At 41.1% G+C, this 24,177-nt stretch overlaps 1 protein-coding gene across 6 annotated transcripts in view; it reads left to right on the top strand.

Annotated features, from left to right (window-relative positions):
* Window positions 1-24,177, top strand: part of CACNB4 (calcium voltage-gated channel auxiliary subunit beta 4) — a 268,392-nt gene that overhangs the window by 113,709 nt on the left and 130,506 nt on the right. The window contains exon 1 of one of the 6 annotated variants that reach the window (XM_028830393.2): window positions 11,752-12,066. The exons of 4 other annotated variants lie outside the window; for them this stretch is intronic. Coding sequence is in view for 1 of the 2 variants with exons in the window: in NM_001261360.1 (NP_001248289.1) it covers window positions 12,022-12,066 (45 nt within the window). In the remaining variant the exon portion in view is untranslated. 6 annotated transcript variants of the gene reach the window in all.

Raw genomic sequence — 24,177 nt, 5'->3', positions numbered from 1 at the left:
TAGTGTTATATATATTCACATTCTTGTTCATTGGCAAAAAAAAAAAAAAAAAGAAAGAAAATTAAGGCAGCGGTGGATTTCTACTTTTGGCATATCAAATTAACAGATTAAAAAAATTAGACCCTTAGGTCCCTCTATGTCATATTGTTGGTAATAAAGCTGAGAGCTGGTACTTCACTTTGAGCTAATAGGTATGTAAATTGGCAGAATTTTTCTGTACGGCTTTTGGCAGTGTGATCGAGAGGCTTAAAAGCATTCATAGACTTTGACCCAAGAATATATGGGAATTTAGCCCGAGAAAATAATCTGAATTGCAGACTAATAGAATTCCAGCATTATTTATATGAGCAAAACAATGGGAACTGCATAGTACATCTATATGGTGCAATAGTTGATAATTGTAATAAATTATGCTTATGATGAGTTTTTAGTAATGTGGGGAACACTTATGTTGTTATTGCTAAGAGAATGCAAACATTTACATATAGTAGATTCTAGATGTAAAGCAAAATGCCTACAAAGGTAGAAAAAGACCAAAGTATTAACAGTAATCATATTTTAGTAGTAAGACTACAAATTTTAATTCTTGCCTTTGTACTCTTTTGCATTTTCCAAGTTTTCTACAATACCACTTTTTAAAGAACATGTTTTACTTTTATAATCAGCAAAAAAAGATACACTCATGGGAAATGCTTTAAAGGCAAATATTTTGTGGAAGAATTGGCTGTGGAAGATCTCATAAATTGGGGAATCGATCTGTGAAGGGAAGAGATTTGAGAAAAATTTCAATAGATCAGAAAAATGCTTAAGTTATTTTCAAGCATAAGAAGAAACAGAAAGCTGGATCATAAGCATGTGTTCTGAGGAAAGTGTAATGAGTGGCTGAAATACAAAATATGAGAAGTATGTTGTAGAGATGGCAGGAGGCAAGTTGATGGAGGATGGATATAATGAAAAATATATTTCATTCTCTTCTTTTATGGCTTCAGAGTTGTGCGATGTTAGGAAACTTTCCTAACCCTTTGAATCTTCATGATTTGTTTATGTTCGTCGAGTATATGTTTAAATGAAGTAAACACAACCATCAAAGACTGAATGTGAAAGGAAGTGGATGACTCTGTTGGTTCAGAAATGACTTTCTTCTTCTAGGCCTTTTGTTCTTCTCCCCAAACTTTTAGAAGTTGATAGGCTTGGTTGGGGATAGGATGATTCCCAAAGTTGCTGTGTTGGTTAACATGTTAGTATTCTAGAAGATATCTCTTTCAAAAGTGAACCTGTATTAGTTGAGGCCCACAGGCAATCTATCTGACATTGTCTTTTTTAGTCAAGACTTCGATGGAAAGCTCTAAAGGTACCTGGTTGAGAAAAGCTCATAATTTCTCATTAAGTTAGGTAAATCTGATCATTTACTAACAATAGCCCTTTTCCAAAAACCTACTAAAAGCCATAACAATGTATTTATGAATTTCCCTTTGGTTTTTGGAGTGGACTATTTGTGTTTGTTAGTATCTCTTTTGTTGCATGTCAACATTTCCAAAGCATGTTAAAACAATTGCTCCATGTTCAAGCAATTCGTAGGTTTAAATGGCTGGTTAGAGGAGCCCAAGAAGTGCAGGGAGCATTATGATTCGATAGAGCTTCTGGATCGACTAGTTATTACTTTACTATCTTGCGGTATTGTACATTTATTTAAAGCTTATTTGATATTGAAAGAATAACTTAAAGGAACTGTTAGAAATAATTTTTTTTAAAACTAATGTTTTTGAAAATTGTGATACTATTGCCCTTCTTAGTTTAAAAGAGAATGGATTTCTGAGGTACACAAGACCAGAGGGTCAGGTAGTATTTATAGCTTACTCTCCCATGCAAAGGTCAGAAATCCAGTGACTATAGGGGTGCTGTGAGATACGTGGCTGTGAAAGATTTATTTGCGTCTTGCTATTTTAAGTTTTTCAATCTATCTTAAAAATTTGAGAGTTCATTTTCTGTTATGAAGAAAAATGCATTACTAAACAACTTGCAAAGCCCTGTGGGGTGTGTGTGTGTGTGTGTGTGACCAAAATTTATAGCTTTTTTCATACTTTTGGACTTATGAGACATACCAACAAATATAAGAGATCCTGATTTTTTTTACAGTCTCCTCTATTTTCTGTTAGTACCAATGTACATTATTTTTATTATTTGGCTGCGAATTTATACTGTTTTCTATGTAGATAATTGTTGTTTTCCTTGAATATTTGATGCAAGAATCACTTCTGAGAACTGGCATTTAGATAAGTAATTCAGTTTGTTTCCATTTGCGCCTCTTGGGGAAAGGCTTTGGACTTAGTGCTCCAACTAATTTTCCATCCAATACTGCAAAGGAAATGACCAAACAGACTGAGAACTAAGAGAAGTTATATAAAAAATCCAAATCTTCATGAGGAATTACTTATGGACTTGGCTAAAAGGTGGCAGATATTTTTGTCTTTGTAATGCTCTACTTAAGCTCAAAAACTCAATAGAGTTGAAGATTTTTCTTTGAATTCATTTGGGTTTTGAAAAAACTGTGTAAAATTGGTAATTTATCTGTGTATGTGTTTTTAGCTCACAAACATTTTGTTTTGGCCCCTAGTCTTTGGTTTCAGAAAGTAAGCAGGCTAACATGTGCATAGCACCGTTCTGTTTTTAATGGGGATGATGGGTTTAGGTGGAGATTTGCCATCACTGACCACCATCTTGGGTTTGTCAGCATTTCATGAAAGGAGAATTAGAAGAAACAATATAACCTAGTGAGGTCTTTTTTTCTAAGTCCAGTTCTTACCTTCTGTATGTGTTTTTCTGGTTGTCTTTATTCCTATTCTAATGACCTCAATATTTTCACTTTTGCAGCTGGTATTAGGTTGAGCTGCTGCAACAAGAGACCCCTAAATAAAGTTGCCTAAATAAGATGGAAATGCCTTTCTCTTTCATCTAACAATGCAGAAGCTTCTTTATTCTATTAACTTTTCACCCTTAAGGTGAGGTCTTCATCTGTATACTGGAAGTTCTTTCATCAGCACCACATCCAAAGGAATGGGAAGAGAGTATATGGTAGGCAGTCAGTATCTTTTTTTTTGAAACTGAGTCTCACTCTGTCGCCCAGGCTGGAGTGCAGTGGCGCAATCTCAGCTCACTGCAAGCTCTGCCTCCTGGGTTCAGGCCATTATCCTGCCTCAGCCTCCTGAATAGCTGGGACTACAGGCGCTCGCCACTATGCCTAGCTAATTTTTTTGTATTTTTAGTAGAGACAGGGTTTCACTGTGTTAGCCAGGATGGTCTTGATCTCCTGACCTCGTGATCCACCCGCCTCGGCCTCCCAAAGTGCTGGGATTACTGGTGTGAGCCACTGCGCCTGGCCAGCAGTCAGTATCTTTTTAAGGATGTAATGTGTAAGTTGGACACGTGACTTTAGCTCCTATTGTATTGGCAAGAACACAGTCATATCCAGTTGCAAGGGAGGCTGTGAGGTACAGTTTCTAGTTGAAGAACCTTGTTGAATTTTAGCCTTGGTAAAATTGAAGGTGGAATGGTGTAATGCTAAATGGGAGAAATGGAGAAAGAATACTGGAGCTTTTAGTCATCTCTGTCACCTAGAATAATAGAGAGGTCAAAGTTCAGCAGTGTGCACCCAAACCTCCATTTTCTCCATACCTGATACCATGTTGCAGAAACTGAAAGCTTGCAACCTGAGGGCTAACACTAATCCATTGCTTGAGATAATTCTATCCATGTCTAATAGTACTTTAAAAGCTTTAGATCTGCTTGCAGGAGGGATCTAGAATGAGTGTCGCTACTCTAAGCTCAGTATTTTAGAGTCAGCTAGATTTTTCTACTCCCTTGTTTTGGTTCTAGCATGCCTGGTGCCTGGTGCTTGAGACATGGGGTTCTTTCAGTGAATGCTCTACTGTGAAGATTATCTATATTATACCAGCTTAGCTGGCTTTTTGCAATGTAGTTATTAAATTTCAACTGTTTTTAAGTTGTAATAGGCACTGCATCAGAGAGGGGTATATCAACAAGATGAATAAAACATAGTTCCTGCCTTTAAGGGATACATGCTCTGGCACACTTTTTCAAAGGTAAATGTTTCTCCAAAACTATGTTCTGAGGAAAATACCCTAGGACCTTATTGCTACCATCTATCCATTATCTACCAATATTCCCTCTTCCCATAGATTCCACCCAAGAAGAGCCCCTACCACCGACAGGAGTTCGGCTCAGACCTGAATTCCTGACATCAGTTTCCATTTTGTATTTGTTTTCTAAATCTGCAGTGGCTCTGAAATTGACCTCACAGATTCCTTGGCTCATTGACTCTAAGGCCTCAAATATCTACTAGACTAGGCTGCATGCATTCTGATGGAGGCAAGGATATCAAGGCTCACAGTGTGAGTTTTCTTTTCATGTTTGCTGTTCAGTTCCTGTAACCGATATTTGTTGAGGCTCTTCTATGGAATGAAGCATGTGGGGTGTGAAGCTGAGTAAGACGTGGTTCTTGCTCTTGAGCTGTTCATCTTGTAATGAAAGAATTACACTATTATGTGATTCGTCCACTGGTAGAGGTATGGGAGATAGAGTGTTATGGAAGTATAGGAGAAGGACTGGCTAATGTCTGAGGGGGTTGGAGAAGTTAGTGACATTTACATTTGACCATAAAGAAGGAATGAGTTCACCAAATAAAAGTAGTCAGGGGTAGGGGACAGAGTGAAGGTGGCCTTCCTGACAGAGGGGACATCTTGTGCAAAGGGTGACACGTGAAATATCATGGGGTCTTGTCCTCAACACTAAAAAACCAAGAACCAAAACCAAAATCTCCATCAGCACATTATAAATGATGTTTCCCTTGAAATAAAGACTCTGTTAAAAACAACTCTATGTGACACCTAGATTATTTAGTTTGTAAGAATCTGAATCTGAACAGGACCATTGTGTCCCAATCAGGGCATGAAGACAGTTTGGTAAGGACTCTCTAGGGATGCTCATGTTCTAGGTTTTCTTAGCTCTAAAAAATACCCACATTTCACTTTGTGAGCTCTTTTGCCAGTCACTGCACTGCTTTGTCAACCAAAGTGCAAAGGTAGCCAAGGAGCTCAGGGCCATCATTAATTATTCAGGTATTTGTGGAAAGCCTATGTGCTAGGCAGTGGGGATATAATGGTGTGTAAAAAGGTATCCTGGTCTCTCTTCCCACAGAACTCACATTTAAAAGACAGCTATTTATTCACCAGTTGCACTAATGCAAGCTAATGCGGGTGGATTGAGAGGAGGTGTGGGGTTCTAGGCAAAGGGCTCAGAAGCAATAAAGCCCAGTGGTGGGAAGGGGTGTGATGTGTCCAGGAAGCTTGGAGAGAGTGAAGGGGAAAGGCATGCAAAATCAGGGTTTTGAGAAGAGAAGTGTTGGGCCCACACTACACACTAGACCTTTTTAAGGATTTGGGTTTTTCAGTGGGAAGCCACTGAAAGATTGTGAATTGGAGCTGACTGATTTTTGTTTAGAGGAAATATTAGGTGCTAAACAAGCATTTATGGATGCTTATTATTAATCATGTTATCAAATCAAATAGAAAAACTCCTGGGAGGCAAAAACGTAAATTGTTACCTAAAAGCAGTGACAAAATAGAAAATAAAGTTTTACTAATTTTACGTTAAACAGTTTTGTTTACTCTTTATAGCAAATCTGGCATCATGGAACTGAAGGAGTCCCACCTTTTAGGGAGGTGGTTTGCGCAAGAGTGAGTAGTAAGTTGGTGGCTGATTCATTTCTGCCCCGCTCCATGAGTGACACTGTTCCTTTCCTTCCCCCTTTCCTGCCTCCCACTCCTGCTGAAGCTTTGCAGATAAGGAATCAAATTACTCTCTGTCTCTCATCAGAGCTTCTCAAAATGTGAGAGCTTTGATTGCAACCATCTCCTTGGTTCAATTTCTGTCTTCAGGATCTTCAGTGTTGCTGCCACACCATCCCTGTCTGTCCCCAGGGAGATGCCATCATGTCTTGTTGATCTTCACATTCCAGTGTCTCCAGTAGCGCAGACCAGTCAACAATTCAAAGCTGTAATTGGTAGATTAGCACTAATAATAATATCAGCTAAACAATATATAGGTAATGGGAAGGTGACCAGCTGAACTAGTCTCCTAGATTCATTTTGGAGAATAGTGGAAAGTAAAGTTGTGTAGCATTCATGAAAATTGTGGCTTTATGGAATGTTTTTTTTCCTAAGAGATTGGCTCTTTTTTTTTTTTTTTTTTTTTGTAAACTGAAATTTTAGAAAGTGAGAGCTTTCTGAGTAATATATCAATCACAGAGAGGGATCTGTCTTTTTCTGGCAAGTTGAATAGGCCATGGGAATTTTTTTCTACCTTACCTACACTTGCTGTCTTATGAGTTATGAAGTATTATTTTTCCTGAAGCCATCAAGAATGGCAGGGAGGAGGGGAGCTAGTCCATATATTCACTCTTCCTCTGCGCGTCTCTAGGGTTTTCTGTCTCTGCCTCTTTATCCCTGTCTCTGCTTGTTTCTGCTGTTCTTCCTCTTCTCTTGCCTCTTTGGCATGAACCAGCAGTAGCATTTGTTACAGGATTTTCATGCGTACGGTCTTCTGGGCAGTGGTTTGTGACAGGGTGGGGCATCCAGGAGTGGCTCGTGGGGATGATGGAGCAAGAGGCCAGGCAATTGAGGAGGCCAGTGGGAGAGCACTGGGTACACCCAGGTACAGAGGAAAGACGCAGCGTTCAGTGGGGTGGCTGAGGGTGGGGGTGCTGTCAGGAGGTGGAGGAGGTCTGGGGAAGCATGACAGCCTTGGCACGAGAAGCAGTCAGCCTGGCCAGATAGAGCAGGTAGGCAGCAGGCAGGAGCTGGCATGAATGTAGGAGGGCAGCAGGAGGCCGGAGGCTGGGCTCAGCTCTGGCGGCTGAGACCTGAGACTCAGGTGGGATTGAGAGGACCAGGCCGGCATCAGGGGCAAAAGTTAGCAATCCTACCCCAGAGGCAAGGGCACCAGAACTTCAGGCCAGAACCCAGGCAGAGAGTGATGAGAACGACCATAGTAACCCAGTGCTTGCTTGTGGAGGACTGTTGGTGCCAGGTACCCATCCGAACATTTTATTAGACCAAGGCTTTTAATCTGCACAATCTTCTTGATAGAATCTTCATTTTGTAAGTGAGGAAATGGAGGCACAGGAAGGTAGAGTAGCTGCCGAGTGTTACCCTGCTGGGAAGTGGCACAGCTGGGATATGCAGACAGTCTGGCTCCAGGGTCCCTGCTCATAACCACCTTGCTTCATGGTATTCCTGTTACATATCACAGGGAGGACCACTCACATGGGGTGCATGGGGCCTTTGGAGCTGGGCAATGTGGGCTGCCCTGATTCCATACTACTTCCCTTAAAAAATTTAAAAGGCGGATTCTTCCACACTGCCTCCTGTGTATCTTTCATATCTTAACTCGTTAATTTCAAAACTATTATCTCCGTGGTATTCGTGGGGCCTGGAGAGACTCTGGACATGCCTCCCTAGGTGGTAAGGTCTGAGTTCAGCCTCAGAGAACTACAGCAGAGGACTAATAGAAGTGGAATCTATTGTCTGTAGTTTTTTGTTTGTTTGTTTGTTTTGTTTTCATTCCCTTGTCTGCCCTGTTGCTACCACCTATCTGATGGGCTCCAGGGAGGAAACAGGGGTATGATACTCATTCTTGCAGTTGGCCACACAGATTTCTAGAGGCAAATGAGTGGAGTAATATTACTTACAGAAGATGAGAAAATTCATCTAGCACACAGTAGTCACTTAGTAAAATTTAAACAAAAACAGAGAACAAAATAATTCCCAAGACTGAATTGGCAAACAGAGACCTTGGACTTGTGTTCTAGCCCATGGAGACAAGAAGAGAACTAGCCTTGGCTGAGTCCCAACATTATTCCTTTGTCTCTTCTCTGAGCTCTTGCAGTTCTGCTATAGAACACATAACTACACTGGCTTTGAACAGTTAAATTCCCAAGAAATTTAGGTGGAAAATTAGAATCAGAATTGCCTTTTGCTTCTAAATTTGCACCAGTTTGTCTTGATCATGGCTATCTAAATCTCATAGCTAATCTTCTCACTTTTGGCTTTTCTCTCCTTCTCTCTGTCCAAACAAGTGGAAAACAGAAATACCTATCCTTTGTACTCTACTGTCATTTTCATGGGTTCGCTCTATGACAAAGCCCAGCACTGGGTAAGGAAGAGGGACTTAATATCCCTAAGTGTAAAGCCCATGAAAAAGAACTGAAAGTAATGTTTCCTTGTGATACAAAACAGAGCTGTCCTAATTTGTTGAGGGCCATGCCATTTCCTCCACTGAATTAAGCTCAGTTGAGGCATTTGTCAAATTGCAAGGATACCTTCCCCATCATGAATCACGTGACATTTATAAACAGAGTCATAAAGACGATGCTTTTTCATAGGGTTTTTTTGAGTTCGAACTGTTGATCATAATGAGAGATAACTGAAAAAGAGTTGAGTCAGAAGTACATTCAGCAGGGCATCCTCAGAATCAGAGGCAGCCCCCTTGAGGCTATGCAGTTTTGGAGGCTACTCAGTAATGAGAGGTAGGTGGGTTTCTGGGAAGCACCAGCACAAGATAAGCCCCAAGGTTTTCAAACTTGTTCTCACTGTAACTGCAGGTGGGAGAAGTAGGCCAGAAACGGGGTGGTTTCTCTTTCATCTTCTTGACCATCATTCAAATGGAGAACTGTTAAAGTCAAAACCAAGAAGGTACCAGTGTCTTGGTTGCTTTTCACCACCTGCTGCAGTGAAGTGTGAAATTTGGCCCTAGGAACTTGAACCTGCTGGAATCCATAGACCCTTTCACTAAAAGCCAGGGACTGGAGGTGATCTGAAACAGGCCCGGGAAGCTCCCAGGGACCTCTCACTACTTCTCAGCCTGGTCTCAGTTTAGAGAATCTTGGGACAGAGATAGTCAGTTCTAAGATCTTTCTAGAGTTCTGAGCTCACTTTTCTGGAACTCCTTAGAGTTCCTCTGGGGAGGTTCAGAGCTGAGTGTCTCACTGGGGTTCCTCTGGAACTCTGGGATCAGCCCAAATATTGGGTTGAAACCCTTAGGTGACTCATAGGTGTGGTGCTGATTCTGTGTAGATACAGACCCTAGGGGAAGACTCCCCCACCTGTGATCTGATTTTTAGTTATCAGCTGTGGGTGAACAAAATGACTTCTGATGGGATAATTTGTTTGAATGGAAGGCGTGGGAAAAATAGGAATTTCCCCAACACAGTGACTTCTCTCTATTTCACCAAATTCCTCTTGGGAACACGCCTACTGCCCCTCATCTTGAAAACTCTATCAAGGAGGAAGTAGGGGAAGGAACACTCCAGTATAGAACATATGGCTTTGAATAAAACAATTCAACCTTTGTAGGCACTAGAAGGACCAGATAAGGAGACTCCTGTTGTTCTCCCACCTCTTACAGTTTATGATTCGGAGTCCAGCACGTTTCTGACTTCCTGGGAAGCAGGCAGAGCCACGCTGCCCATGCTTCACATCTATTCTTAGTTAGAGGAGTTGGGTGCAGGAGGGACCACAGCCTGCTATGCGTGATCCAGTGCCTCCCTGCTGACATCCCGTCCTGGTCAGACTCGCTGACTGCATGCATTAGGGTACCGTAAAGTGCGCCCCTTCTCTTTAAAACTTCCTTTAGGCCCTCACACTGGCTATAGGGAGTGCTCCACGGCAGCCATCCACAGAAGAGCTGAGCTATGTACAGTTTATCCAATTGGGAACAATTTCTCTCATCTTGATGAATTGTGAAAGTGGGCTGCCTCTGTCTTCTCCCCTTAATTTAGATGTCCATTTAACATAATCAGAGAATACCTATACTTGGAATTGCAGTGGTAAAGTCGGGAAATGATCTAGAGAATTTCAGAGAAAAAAAAGACCGTCTTGTCTCAGTTTTCCGTTGATTCTGGTTGAAATACCGTATGGCTGTAGTTAGAGAGTTAATAATTAAAATAAGAGTCTAACACGTGAATTTGAGCACAGCAGCCCTTTGATCCAGTCCTCTTGGTGTATAGGGGAGGGAACCGAGGTTCCACCTGGCCAGGGACTTGCTCCAACATGCATCCTTGTCGACAGGTAGGGCCAGCACTGGGTTTCTCTCTATGGAATCCCGTTGACTGCACTCATCCCCTGCTGCTGTCCTCCCTCCATGGGGGCACAGCCTCAGAGGTGACAATCTGTTCAAACCCTACCATTTTGGGATTCTGAAGGACAGCAGCATCATCTTGCTGTCATTTATATCTGAAAGTGGACTAGGTATTGATGCCACTCCCAAGATGTGCAACTCTGATTGAAAGACATGAACGGGTCAGCTCAGACCTGGGAGAACTATGCTCTGCTCAGCTGTTGTAGCCCTTGTGTTGTTTATTATTTTGACTCAGGTTTGTTCCTTTAAGAATTACGCTTTTCAGAGATACTGGCTGGAAGGACAGGCCTCCTTTCCTAGGTCCAGGGCCAGCCAGTTACTCCTGTGCTGAGCTCCCATGAACTGCAGCCAATGCCTTCCAGCTGACAAAGCAGCTTCTCAATGGTAAGTGTTTATGTTGCACTTTAGATTTGCAGAGTTCTTTCCCTAAGTTATTTCTTACCTCATTTTGGCGGCTGAAGAAACCAGAGCCCATCGAGGTGGTGACTGACTGGTCCAGAGTCATCTGACCCATTAGTGGCAAAGCTGATACGGGGGACTCAGAGCCTCTGAGTTTCTGGGTCATTACTTACCCAGTCAGTCATGCAGCTGCTCTAAAATATGTTCTGTGCCCCTCGCCAGCTCCTTTGTCCCCTGACTTTAGCTAGCTTCTTTTAGAGTGGGCCATAAAGCTCTCCTGTGTCAAAGCTGCAGCTTTTTTTTCTATCGGTTGACCAGAAAGTTCTGAGTACCTAGAGAAACTGCATCCCAGGCTGCTGCAATGTGGTACCTGTCCTAGGTCAACTTGAGTTGCGGTGTGGCCACAGCAGGCGGAGGGAGTCTGACGTTTCTATTTAGGTTTTGGGGGAAAGACCAATGCCATTTCAGGATTATTAAAGATTTATGTATGGGAAGGGCATGAAGAATTTACATGAAAACATTGGCTGTTGCTTAAAGTTGATTAAAAACATTCTACTACAGAGCATTAAACATTTTGCGTCTAAAAGTTGAGAGGTTTTTGGCTTCCTTTTCGAACTTCACCAGTTGGGACACAGAGCTCTTTTCTTGCCAGTGAGGCAGAGACTTCATCGAGAATATTGAAAACTTTTACTATAGAAATTCCCACAAGAAATCTTACCATCTGTTTATTCTAGTCATTTTTTTCTTCACCTTGGGTTTAAAGATTTTTTTTATGACTCATTGCCCTTTTGACTTAAACGCATCTGTTAAGTACAGATGTTGGATGAGATTAGTATCTGTTTACCTGTCTTTACATGATATTCTCTGAAAATAAAATCTTTCCTTTGCTCCCCTCTCCAATTGTGAATTTAATTAAGAAGATGAGCAGTTGTGTTTGGAGTATTCAATAGTCTGCCTTTCCAAACATTCCACGCAGCCTTTTGGATATTGATAAGTGTTTATTGTAGAACTAACAATACAGGCGAAACAGGAAGCAGCTCTTTGCTGGGTAGGATGCTCCGAGGCGCCCTCCACTCTCCGAGGGAACGCTCTTCAGCTGACTGAAGCAGGGAAGCCGAGCCAATCAGAGGCCGCTTTCCTAGCTCAGTCACCAGTCTGTGGTTGAGGAAGGGTTTTGCTTTTTGTGCTCTGTATTGGGAAGGCAGATAAAATGCCAGGTCTGGACTGCCTCTGGGGATAACCTCACCCTGTGGGATGTGAATGAATAGCATCTTGCCTGGTAAATCCACAGGAATTGATAAGGCAGGCGCAGTTCTCCCAAACAGGCCTTTTCTCTTTAAGCTCTAGCTGTGGTTTCTGCAGCAATTTTGTTTTTGCCTTGAAAGAGGTGCTCTGGATTATCAGACCTCCATGTATGACAATTTGTACCTGCATGGAATTGAAGACTCGGAGGCTGTAAGTATTTTCATAGATAGCTAATTCCCTCTCCCCTCCTCTTCCTCCTCCCACTATCCCCTTCACCATCCCCCCCTCCCTTCTTATTTCTTAGGCAACGCAGGGAACATGGAGCAGAAAGCTAACATCATTCTGGGGCTTGCTGGCTGCTGTGTAAATGTTCTCTGTGTAGTTTGTAGGTAACTGAAATTATTTATTGTCAAGCAAAAAAGAAATTAGGGTGATGGCAAAGCATCTTAAGAGTGTAGGCTCTTTGAATTTATACATTACCGGGTCCACATTTGATCTCACCAGGGGTAACTGCTCCTTGTAGACTGGTTTAAACTATGCAGAAAGTGCCTATGTTTTCCAATAGCAGGGTTCATAGAAAAGCCTCATTCATTATATAATATACATTGTTCGTTGAGCTAGCATGAATGGAAGTTCCTGAGCTGTAGCTGTATTATTATGTGCTTTCTGGCCAAACAAGCAGTGCAGATCTACTGCTTCTTTGTTAAGGAAATCAGATGCAAGGGTTGTGGCCATACAGCACCCCAGTGCAGAGGCAGTGGGCAGTGTTCCTGTACTCTACCTTGGAAGAGCGAAGTAGACTCACATGTGTTTTGGGTTAGAGAACTGGATTCCTTCTCCCCCCTAGGTCAGGTTCATGCAATCTGTTAAAATCGGGATGAAATAATTTCCTGAAATCCCTAAAAATCATACCACAGACTGCTAGCTTTTGAATATAGGGTAAAGCTGATAATTGAGTCTTTCTTTTGACTCTTGCTGGTGGTAGTTCCTATGTTTTTCATCAATACACAGAAACGTCGCGAGGTAGAATGGTTGAGGGTGGTTAATGGGAAGTGCTGTGAGGAGTCTGAATTTTATGGGAGTGCAGTGCCATACATGTTGCTACATTTGAAACAGGAGTGTGTTATATAAGATTCTCTGGCTAAACCACCAAATAAACAGGTTATAACAAAAGAAAAAAAAAAAAAGCCCTGTGGTGTACGTCAATGCAGACGTATATGTCTAATGATGTGCTATCCATGAAAGATAGGAATCCTCAGTTCTGTTAAGGCATTCCGTTTTTCCTTCCTGTCTGTGTGTTTGCTCTAACTCTAACTCTGTTTCTGCAAAGTCTCTCTGCATGTTGCCCAACGTGCTCATAAATGATCAGACTGTCAGTGTATTGCAAGGGACCGTAGTCTAAAACATTGGCGGCTGAAATCAAGAAGGTCCACACTTGCCGGTGGGGTGGGGGATTGGTAAAGGCAATTATAGGAGTTCAGGAAGCCGGCTTCCCGGGCTGGGTTCTTCAGAAGGCCTGATCACTTCTTCTACCCTTCTCTGCTCACTCAGTTATGAAACCTGTGATGCCTTGTGAATGATAAGTTTTATTTTCGGCCATTGATGTTAAACTTGAGCAGGCAGTGTGTTGCACCGAAGTGGACTGGAGTCATTTTAGAAATGCCTGTAGAAACTGGCTGCTGTGAAGAGTTGGCTAGGAACTAATATATCCAGCTCCTTGTTCTCCAGAACTGTATAAATTTCAGATGCACTGGTTCAGAGGGGGAGCCATTATAAGTATGAAAACATTTTATTTTATTGCTATTTTTTGCCTTTGGGTCCAGTCTCACAGGACAGCTGAGTTTTTCTGTAGGATGGGAAATGAAGAGTGCAGTGACTTGACTCGGTGGCGGTAGTTGATGGCGGGTAGTGCTAGGTACTGCAGTGCTGTACTCCTGGTGACTCAGTGGTGACCAGCAGGCTGAGATCCTCCGGGCTATGCACATCCGTGGAGGTGAGGAAGGTGGGAAACGTGAGGAGTGGAGATGGGCATCTGGCAAATCCTCAGTTGAGAGTATAGGAGGCTTTCAGGGGGGCGGGATTGAAACCGTGTCACATAAATCAGAGGGGAAGACAGAGATGTTCGGAGGGGTGAACTGACTCTGAATGCTCATTTGAGTTTATTTGTTTTTATAAGGAAGAATAATGTGATGTGTTACCCAAGATGGTGTGAACAGAGCTTCAAGCCAATGGAGAAGACTAGGCCTAAATAGCTGACCTGGTGAAGTGACACATAAAGCCACACCTGGAGTGCCACCTCCTCAGCAGTCTTTCTCAGTGCCAATGCATTTATGGCTGTAAGTGTGGGGGGTTGTCCAGATGGAAGCAGAGCTCTCGGAACAGGTCTGGTGGATAGGCGTGGAAAGGCTTTTCTCAGATGGCCAGCTGCAGTCCGAGAATATACAGGCACTAAAAGCTGAGTACGGCACTTCGGTTGGGGGTGGGGGTTGGGGAACCATCCGCATATGTCCTGCCACTCTGTGCTGTTGAAAATGTCTTTGTGGGGTGTGTGGGGGTTCACCTGTGATAAGCGATTATTTTCAATGTTTTCACACGGTAAGCTTGTAATAAGATCATCTTGCCTAGGGGCTATTTTATTCCGAATAAGAATAACACATTATTATACACTGTTAGCACCTCACATCCCCACAGTGGGAGAGAGATTTTGGTACTGTGATGCAAGGCCTTTCTTAAGAGTTTGGTCCAAAAGTAGATATTATGCTCCCAGTGCCCTAGATTTTAGTTTGTAACCTCCGTGTTTCACATACTCTCTATATGAAGAGAGAGGAAAAAGAAACGTGCCAAAACACACTCAAGTCTGGCATTTTAGATTCTTGAGTCCTGTGGAGCCTTTTTGGGCAAGTCCATTAACTTCTGCTTTGGTGTCCAGGAGGATAGTTAAGAATCTGGATTACAAGGAAGTGCAAAAGATCATTCATTCGGTGCCTCACAGCAGGGCCCTGCTTCCGAATAGGAGATTTCACACAGAGCATCACCTTACTTCTTGTGTTACCTTGACATGGATGATGGAGTGTGTGCTTCCAGGTGAGCCCATACCTAGCCCAGGCTGGTTCCAGTGGGTCGTGCACATCGACTCTTCCTACATTGGCTGCTATATAAGAGCTGCCTCTTCTACCTTCACTGTCCCCCACCGTGTCTTAATAAAAGTCCTGGCGGCCAAGAGTTTTTTCATGGACTGAGCCCCCCATGTACACTATACTATGTGTTTTCATCTGATTTGCAGTAGATTTCATTAGACCTGCTCTTTAATGTGTACACGTATTTCATAAATGGATTCATTGTGTATTTTGATGTTAGTGGAATTATTCTGGGAATAGATTTATTTTTCATTCATCAGGTTTATTACACAAACCGAGGGATGTTCTTATGGGGATCCATGGAAGCAGCAGAGAAAGTTACCAAAAACCTACCATCCAGAAATAGTCACTGTTAGTATATTGCTGCACACCCTTTCAGATGATCAATCCACATATATGTAAATAGGTCAGTCTCAACCTGCTACTGTGTGTTGCATCCTATTCTGTTAAATGCTGTTCTCACTTGAGAAAAATGTTGAGCATACTAGGACTAGAACTGGCCTGCACAGGAGACGCTTTGCAAAATTGAAAGCTCCTACATGGACCTTCTGGAATTGTGAGCAGCTTGAAATATAGATTCTTAGGGTATATTGTAAAGTGATGCCGGGGTTAGTTGCACATAGAATTAATAGTTCATTTCTCTGACACAATTGCTTCCATTTCTAAATGCTTAAATTCTAAAGCATTTAGAAGGAGAGACCTGATCTTTTCCTGTGAAAAAGATGATCAGATCATCATTCAGGGCAATTTCCAGAGAGGAAAATGTAGTCTTTAAGTGTTTTCAATGATAGAAAGGAATCATAATATATTGATTCATACTGTTAGAAATTTAATGTATGTAAAAGTTACAGCAAAGGTAAATTTTACAAACAATATGTATGTATAACAATATGTGAGTGTATATATAAAAGCACATGTTTAAATTTACATGTACCTACACATTATAAGGATAGCTTTGTGTTAGTTATTTAAACTATTTATTTTCTATAAGCTGTGGAACTATGTATGTTTGTCTCAATGTCTGTGCACCTCTGCATGCATATGTACTGTTCATCCTCGTACCTTCACTTACATTCATATACAGATATGTTCCATGCATCGCTAATTGATGGTTAATGCTAAGTGGGAGATTTCTACTGTGGAGCTTTTGGAGAAGGAAAATTAGCTGCTTTTGATATGAACAAAGATACCCAAGAGAGCTGAAAGACAACGCAGCCACAAGAGAATAAAGGATTGCTCCTTTCAAAGTATAGTAAAGTTATTTTAAATATGAAGATATGTCCTTGTGCTTGCTAGGGAGGTGGATAAACTTCAGAGAGAAGGATTTATATGTTTAGGGGCATTCGGAAGACACTTTAGGGATTTAAGGATTAGATTTCTTTTGGAAACAAGAAGGCCAGAGGTCTGTATGGTTTGGTGGATCAGAGCATCCCTTCTGGGGTCAAAAAGTCTTTCTGGTCTATTTATAGAGAATGAGGACTGATTTGTAAGAGAATCCAAGGACTGGATGTTGGCATCTCTGACCAGAGAAGAAAACCAAATGTTGCTCCTGGTTTGTGTAAGGAATTTGACTCAGAAAATCAACTTGTTTTACTCAGCTGAGCTATGTTGGTGTTTGGCTAGGATGTGTTAAGTAAGTGATGAACAGGGCTTTCTCTTCAATCAGCAGTGATGGTTTTCTAAAATATAGATTGAAATTATTTCTAGATATAACTGGCATGGAGCCAAAGAGAGAAATTCCTTGAATCGATCAGATCCCATGAATTTGCTGTTCCAGCTTGTCAATCTTGCTGCTTTCTTGTTAATTTTCTGTTTTTGAGTCACAGAGGCAAGAATTTGGATCAATCCTCGCCAAGTACTTCCGTGTCTCCTTTTCTGCTGCTGTTATTATTATTATTAGATTATGATGAGTCAATCCAGGATTTTAGAATAAGGTCCTGTGACTCCCTTTGTATATACTCAATGAACATTCCATTATTCTGTGGTGCAAGACATTCTGTATGAGGGTCAGCAATAACTGTGAACAACCATTCTTTTAGGGTGAAGGTGGGGAGGCTTCCCATTGCCTTAACTCTTCTCTTTCTATGGGGTTCAGCTTGGACCTTATTTCTACGTGGACAGTTCTCCCATTCTGGTCACTATCTCCCCTTTACTGCCTCTTACCCAGATGAACAAGGCCACCTAAGGAGGACCTAAGAGGCCACCTAAGAGGATATAACTGGACGGGTTATCATGTTTCGTTCTCTTCTCTTCCCTCTCCCACTAGTCCTTTAAAATAATCATCAAGCCATGAACTCAGATATCCATGACGTTAAGTTAAAAATTGTACCAAGGAAGTGCTACAGATACAGGCTCTGTGTTCTCATCTACATCGGCTGATTTAGGGGCCTTTCATGTGGTTGCATCAGGCTCTGGTGGCTGTGAAAACAGCAACAGCTGTAACCTGCCACACTAGAAAAAATAAATTCATTGGGTGAATCCCTGAGTGCTCACAGGAGGCTGGGGCACTGCTGTGTAAAGCTAGTGCCCTGTCCTCAGAACAACTTAGTGTGTAAAACCTAAGGGAGCTTACAGTTCCTATAAAATAATGACAACTTTGAGCTTTTTAAGACTTTGAAGGGCGTGAGTCTAAGATAAAACCGTGTGGCTATTTTTACAGTACGTATTGGTATGCCAAAAGAAGGTAGCCCAGATAGCTCACGTGACAATTTTTGAGATCTAAATAGACCAATACTTGCTCTTGCTCTACATTTTATATTTTATAACATAACTGTATAGTTTTAGTTATAAGTATTTTCCTCTCTTTTTAAATGGTGCCACATTGTTAGTACTTCCTGTGTCCTTTGTTTTCTTTTGTGTCTGGCATCAGAAATATTGAAAAATCTTATATTTAAAACAGGATGTTCTGAATTTGCTTTTACCCTTTTCATTCAGAGGAGTTGATCCAAGGGATCCACTCAGACACGGAGACTGGCGACTGTCAATTACTCAGGAGCTTGTCTGTGTAGTTTGTAAAAAAAACCAGTTCTCTTATTTTGCCTTTCTTATGCCTGTTATTCCTTAATCTCTCTTTTCTTTTTAGCCTGAGCATCATATAGGAAAAAGATTCTGACCTTCAGTGTTATTACTCTATTGGCAGCTTTGTTGAAAAGTTTGGTGAGTGATAAGGTTGTAGTTGAAATTGTTTCTAGATCTTTTTAAATCTCCATAAAACTTAAAAATTTTTGTCTTCTATTGGGCATATCTATCAGCCAGGAAAATTTCAGGTTTACTTTTTGTACTTTGTGTTATGAAAAAATGGTGTAGTATAATAGTGTCCTGATAAAAAGTGGAGACAGATCAGGCGCAGTGGCTCACACCTGTAATCTCAGCACTTTAGGAGGCACAGGTGGGCAGGTTGCTTGAGCTCAGGAGTTTGAGACCTGTCTGGGCAACATGGCAAAACCCCATCTTTACAAAAAAATAAAACTAAAAAAATTAGCGGGGCATGGTGGCGTGTGCTTGTAGTCCAAGCTACTCAGAAAGCTGATGCGGGAGAATCGCTTGAGCCCAGGAGGTTGAGGCTTCAGTGAGGTGTGATCTTGCCACTGCACTTCAGGCTTGGTGACAGAATGAGACCCTGTCTCAAAAAAAAAAAAAAAAAAAAAAAAAAAAAAAAAAAAAAAAAGATGGAGACAGTGCCGTATTGCCAGGGATTGAATCCTGACTTTCCCTTTCCTACTTTGTGGCCGTGGGTATATTTCTTCAACTTTCTGTGCCGTTGTTTCCTCCTCATGCCTGTCAATAATAATTGAACTTACTTTTTGGGTGGTTTTGAAGATTAAGTTAGTTAATGTGTATAAAGCCCTTAAAATCAGATAAATGTTATCTGCCATTATTGTTATACATATAATGAAAATACTTACAGTTTCGGTAACTAAATATGCTCCTTCCTCTATAGGTTCTGTTAGTCCAACCAAATTTTTTGGTTTATTTTCAGAGCCCTTGCATGGTTTTTGACAGTGATTTCCAAAAATCTTATAGTGGTTGACAGGTAAAAGAATTCAGTAATCCCCGAAGACCTTATGATTAGTTCGTTGTATTTTGTTTTAGAAAAGCAGGTGGTAAAGTGTAATTGAAGAACACTGCGAGGCCAGGCACAATGACTCAGGCCTGTAATCCCAGCACTTTGGGAGGCTGAAGTGGGTGGATCATGATATCAGGAGTTCGAGACTAGCCTGGCCAAGATGGTGAAACTCCGTCTCTACTAAAAATATAAAAATTAGCGGGGCATGGTGGTGTGCGCCTGTAATCCCAGGTACCCGGGAGGCTGAGGCAGGAGAATCACTTGAACCCTGGGAGGCAGAGGTTGCAGTGAGCCAGGATCACGACATTACACTTCAGCCTGGGCGACAAAAGCGAAACACCATCTTAAAAAATAAATAAATAAAAGAAAAAGATAAGAAGAAAAAGAAAGAACGCTAGGAGTTGGAAATCTTGGTCTTTGCCACTTCTTAACAGTGATCGTGGTCTAGTCACTTAATCTCTGACTCTGTAATCCTCAGTTTTTCCCTCGTATAAAATGAAGATGTTTGAGTAGATCATTTTCTAAGGTTTCTTCACATGCAAAATTTTGTACTTTTTGCTGATAAGCAGTTTCTTCAGTTAAGATAAAAATGTCACCATATGCCATTTGCTTTTTGAAATGATCAATTACCACGGTGTTTTGTACATACTGGGTAAGGTGTCAGTGTTCAGACCTTGAGTCTGGATGTTTGGCCTTTTCAGTTTCTTTGATGGAAGCAGGTATGTGTGGTGCATATCTTTGAGTAGAGTAGATGTTTGAAAAGGAAAATGTTTTATTTAAGACTTTGAATTCTAGAAGCCAAAAAGGATGCTTTGTCTATTGCTCGTTCGCTTGCCAATACCCACGGTGCACTTCCAGCCCACAGTGATTTGAGCTTGGAAACACTTGAGTCTCATCTCTAAGAAAAAAAATCAAAAGCAAAAGCTTTCTGAGAAGTAAATTTCTCCTAACTCTTACTGATGATTGAGGAAAGGTAATTCTACTTTAAATTATTTTTCCTTCTTGGCTAAGGTATCTGAGCTCTACACTACCAAGAGTATTGATAAATATTTAAAATTATTGTTTTGTGATTATCCTGCCTAATAATCAAGAATATTTGTTGTTCAGTGTTTTCTTGCTTTACAGAATTTTCTTCAGCTCATTATGATTATCCTTTGGGATGTCTTAAAACCAATAATTCATCAGTTGAAAAACCCCGGGAATATAATCAATTCTAGGAGACATTCATTAATTTTAAAAGTCATTCATTACTTTTAAAAGGAATAATTGTGCCTCACCTGGTTAAGTTCCCTCTATGATAAGATGAAAGGATGCAAAGATGAGAGAGAAAACATCAGTCTTGACTTGAGCCCAATCTTTCAAACATGCCTTTAAATAATGTTTGCATGAAGTAAGGGTAGGCAAATAATTTATCAAGCTAGAAAACTATGGCGAATGTCATGCTAAAGTGGTTAGTACATAAACAGATTAGTTCCCTAGCTTATTTCCACAGAGTTATTATTGATAGTTTAATATCATCTAATTTCAAATGATATCCTGGAGATTAATGTCTTGGGGTTTACTTGATTCAGTGGTTCTATTGATCCAAGTGATAGAATTAAGAACCTATTTATCAAATTTTCAAATCATCTCACTTGATCATGTTGTTAATGCTTCGAATATAGAAACGGAACCAAGGTGAAGTTGATAAGGTAGGGGAGCACAGAACATTTAATTATGATGCACAGGGCCCTTTGTGAAGTGCCAGGATATTGCAGAGCAGGGTAAGTAATGAAAGCACACAGATCAAGGAACGCTGGGTAGACATTAGATTTCAAAAAGAAAAGAGCACATGATAGTCACGTTTCACATTTAATTAACTAAAAATCAAAAATTTGGTACATAAAACATAATACATATTCTAGAGTGCCAATGACAGTATTTTTCTGTATTGTAAAAATTCCTAACGCCATATTTTGTACTTTATTGATCCAAAGGCACACTTTTCCTCCCATATTTAACATGTCTAACACAGGGCTACATCTTAAAACTAATGTTGTCTTGCAGTTTTATTGGCAGTTTTTTCCCATTAGTGGTACATAATCTAATGTTGAATCTTAAAAATATTGATATCTCAAATTCAGTGACATAGGATTATTTGGGGGAAAATCTTTAAACAATACAAAACCATAGGGTGTAAAAAATTAGTCTTCCTTGATAACTTCCTAATCTGCTCTCCTCCCCACTGGTAGCCATTCTTAACAATTCAGTGGATATCCATTTCTATGCATTGACAAACAGGAATATTTAGAAAAATGTACTTACAAGCAAACTTGTCATATTTGTAATCTTTAAAAATGCAAATAAGATCATAATAAATATTATTATTCTGACTTGCTTTCTTTACCTAAAAATGTACTGTGGATTTTTTTTCATATTAATTGATTCTTTTTAATAAAAAGTGACATAATTGCTGTGCAGTGTGGTTTAGCCATGATGATTTTTTCCCACTGATAGAGGTTTAGAATGTTTCTTGTTTTTCAGTCCTACAGATAAATGCTACAGTTAACATTCCCCGCCCCCCCCTTTTTTGTTTAGACAGAGTCTTGCTCTGTCGCCCAGGTTGGAGTGCAGTGGCGCAATCTCGGCTCACTGCAACCTCTGTCTCCCGTGCTCAAGCAATTCTCCTGCCTCAGCCTCCCGAGTAGCTGGGATTACAGGTGTGTGCCACCATGCCCAGCTAGTTTTTGTATTTTTAGTGGAGATGGGAATTTCACCATGTCGGCCAGGCTGGTCTCGAACTCCTGACCTCAGGTAATCCACCTGCCTTGGCCTCCCAAAGTGCTGGGATTACAGGCGTAAACCACCGCGCCTGGCCCAACATTCTTTTACATGAATCGTTGTGTACACATGGAGCATTTCTCCAAAACAGCTTCTTAGAAGTAAAATTACTGGATCAAAGGATTAACACATTTTAAGATGTATATATATTGGTGAGCTTTGTAAAACATTTTTCCATTATACATTCTTTTTTGGTTCAGAAAAAAACCAATTTAGTTCAGCCTTTTTAACTTGACATATAAGACTTCAAAGAAGTTTCCTTTTTTTTTTTTTTTTTTTGAGACGGAGTCTTGCTGTCGCCCAGGCTGGAGTGTAGTGGCCGGATCTCAGCTCACTGCAAGCTCCTCCTCCCGAGTTCCCGCCATTCTCCTGCCTCAGCCTCCCGAGTAGCTGAGACTACAGGCGCCCACCACCTCGCCCGGCTAGTTTTTGTATTTTACGGGGTTTCACCGTGTTAGCCAGGATAGTCTCGATCTCCTGACCTCGTGATCCGCCCATCTTGGCCTCCCAAAGTGCTGGGATTACAGGCTTGAGCCACCGCGCCCGGCCCAAAGAAGTTTCTTGATTGTGGAGAGCAACTTTAGGATATGACCTCCAGATTCTGTAGGAAGAATTTATTTACTGTCTGTTGTAATAATTTGGTTTAAAAATAACACACAAAAACGTGGGAAGTTTCACATGCCCTCATCATATCAAAGATGAAACAGCTGAGGCCCGGAGAGATTAGGCCATTTGTTTAGAATGACGCAATCTGTAGTAGAAGTGGACCTATAGCCTTCCTCACATTTCTTTTTATTATTTTGAGACAGAGTCTTGCTCTGTCACCTAGGCTGGAGTGCAGTGGCGCCATCTTGGCTCACTGTAAGCTCTGCCTCCTGGTTCACACCATTCTCCTGCCTCAGCCTCCCGAGTAGCTGGGACTACAGGCGCTCGCCACCACGCCAGGCTAATTTTTTGTATTTTTAGTAGAGACGGGGTTTCGCTGTGTTAGCCAGGATGGTCTTGATCTCCTGACCTCGTGATCTGCCCGCCTCGGCCTCCCAAAGTGCTGGACTACAGGTGTGAGCCATTGCCCCCGGCCCACATTTCTTTCTAGAGCAATATTTTTTTTATGATGCCAAATTTCAAGGCATCATAAAAAAGCTGGAATAAACCTGAAGAGTGGTATAATCATATTATTTGTGTGGTGCTTGACAGCTTACAAAACAGTTGAGAGTTGGGAGAATCTCCAAAACAGAGATCAGATTGCTCTCTGACCCAAATGGTGAGAACTTTATCTACTTGGAGACAAGATTTGCTTACCAATTTCTTTCAAGCTTTTGTTGATGTTGCTTTATGATATGGTTTGAAGTCCCAAGTCGTTGATGGATTAGAATGATAATACACCCATAAAACTTAAATGAACATAAAATTGCAATGCTAGAGAATGTCACAAAGAGGTTTTGTGTTTTAGGGAAATGTTAGCGTTCTCATGATTTGTATGCAGCTCTTGATGACAGTTGCAAGTTACTGCTACATTTGGCCTTAGCCATGAGCATCCGAATTTCATTTTTATTCTCTGCCTTTCTCATTTACGATTCATCTCCATGAGCTTCCAATTCAAAGAAACATTTGCATGATTCAGTAGCAATATTTTTTAAAAGGTAAAAGGAATAGCAGTATTTGCAAAAGGTACGAGGAACTGTAAGTTCTGGGGGTGGGGGTGGAGAGTGTCTCCGACAACATGCTCAAATCAGGATAAATTGAGAGGATTTAAAAAAATGAAAAGGTATTGGTAGGGTGCAAGGAAACCACAAGGGATAGTGCTGTACCCCCATGGCTAGTAAGTGCAGAGTTGTGAGCACTCCTAGAAAGGGTGTGGTTATAGGAACCTGGGAAGACTGAACTGTGTCCAGAAAGCTACCTTGAGAAGGACACAGCTTTCCCTGTAGATGGATACAGCCAACTTTGAAGCATCCCACAAGGAGGAGGCCAGAGAATAAATACCCCAATCTTATTCTCCCTTACTCTGATCCCTGCTAGGGTGCCTTTTGGCCAAACTTAACCAGAAGCCAAAGAGCAGAGCTTACAGGTTAGACACGCAGTGCAGTAGCAGAATGGGGAAGGATGAAGGGTGGTTTAGAGAGGTGATTTGGTTCCATCTGTATTACTGTATTGTCTGAGTGTATATTCACATAAGTTGATGAAATCATACAATTTGAAGACATTCTTTTTTTTTTTTTTTTTTTTTTTTTTTTTTTTTTTTTTGAGACAGAGTCTTCCTCTGTTGCCCAGTCTAGACTGCAGTGGTGCAATCAT

This window comes from Macaca mulatta, chromosome 12 (genome assembly GCF_049350105.2).
Source record: "Macaca mulatta isolate MMU2019108-1 chromosome 12, T2T-MMU8v2.0, whole genome shotgun sequence".
NCBI classification, from domain to species: Eukaryota; Metazoa; Chordata; class Mammalia; order Primates; family Cercopithecidae; genus Macaca; species Macaca mulatta.
The sequence above is the reverse complement of the archived record's forward strand: the minus strand, read 5'-3'. Positions and strand labels throughout refer to the sequence as shown.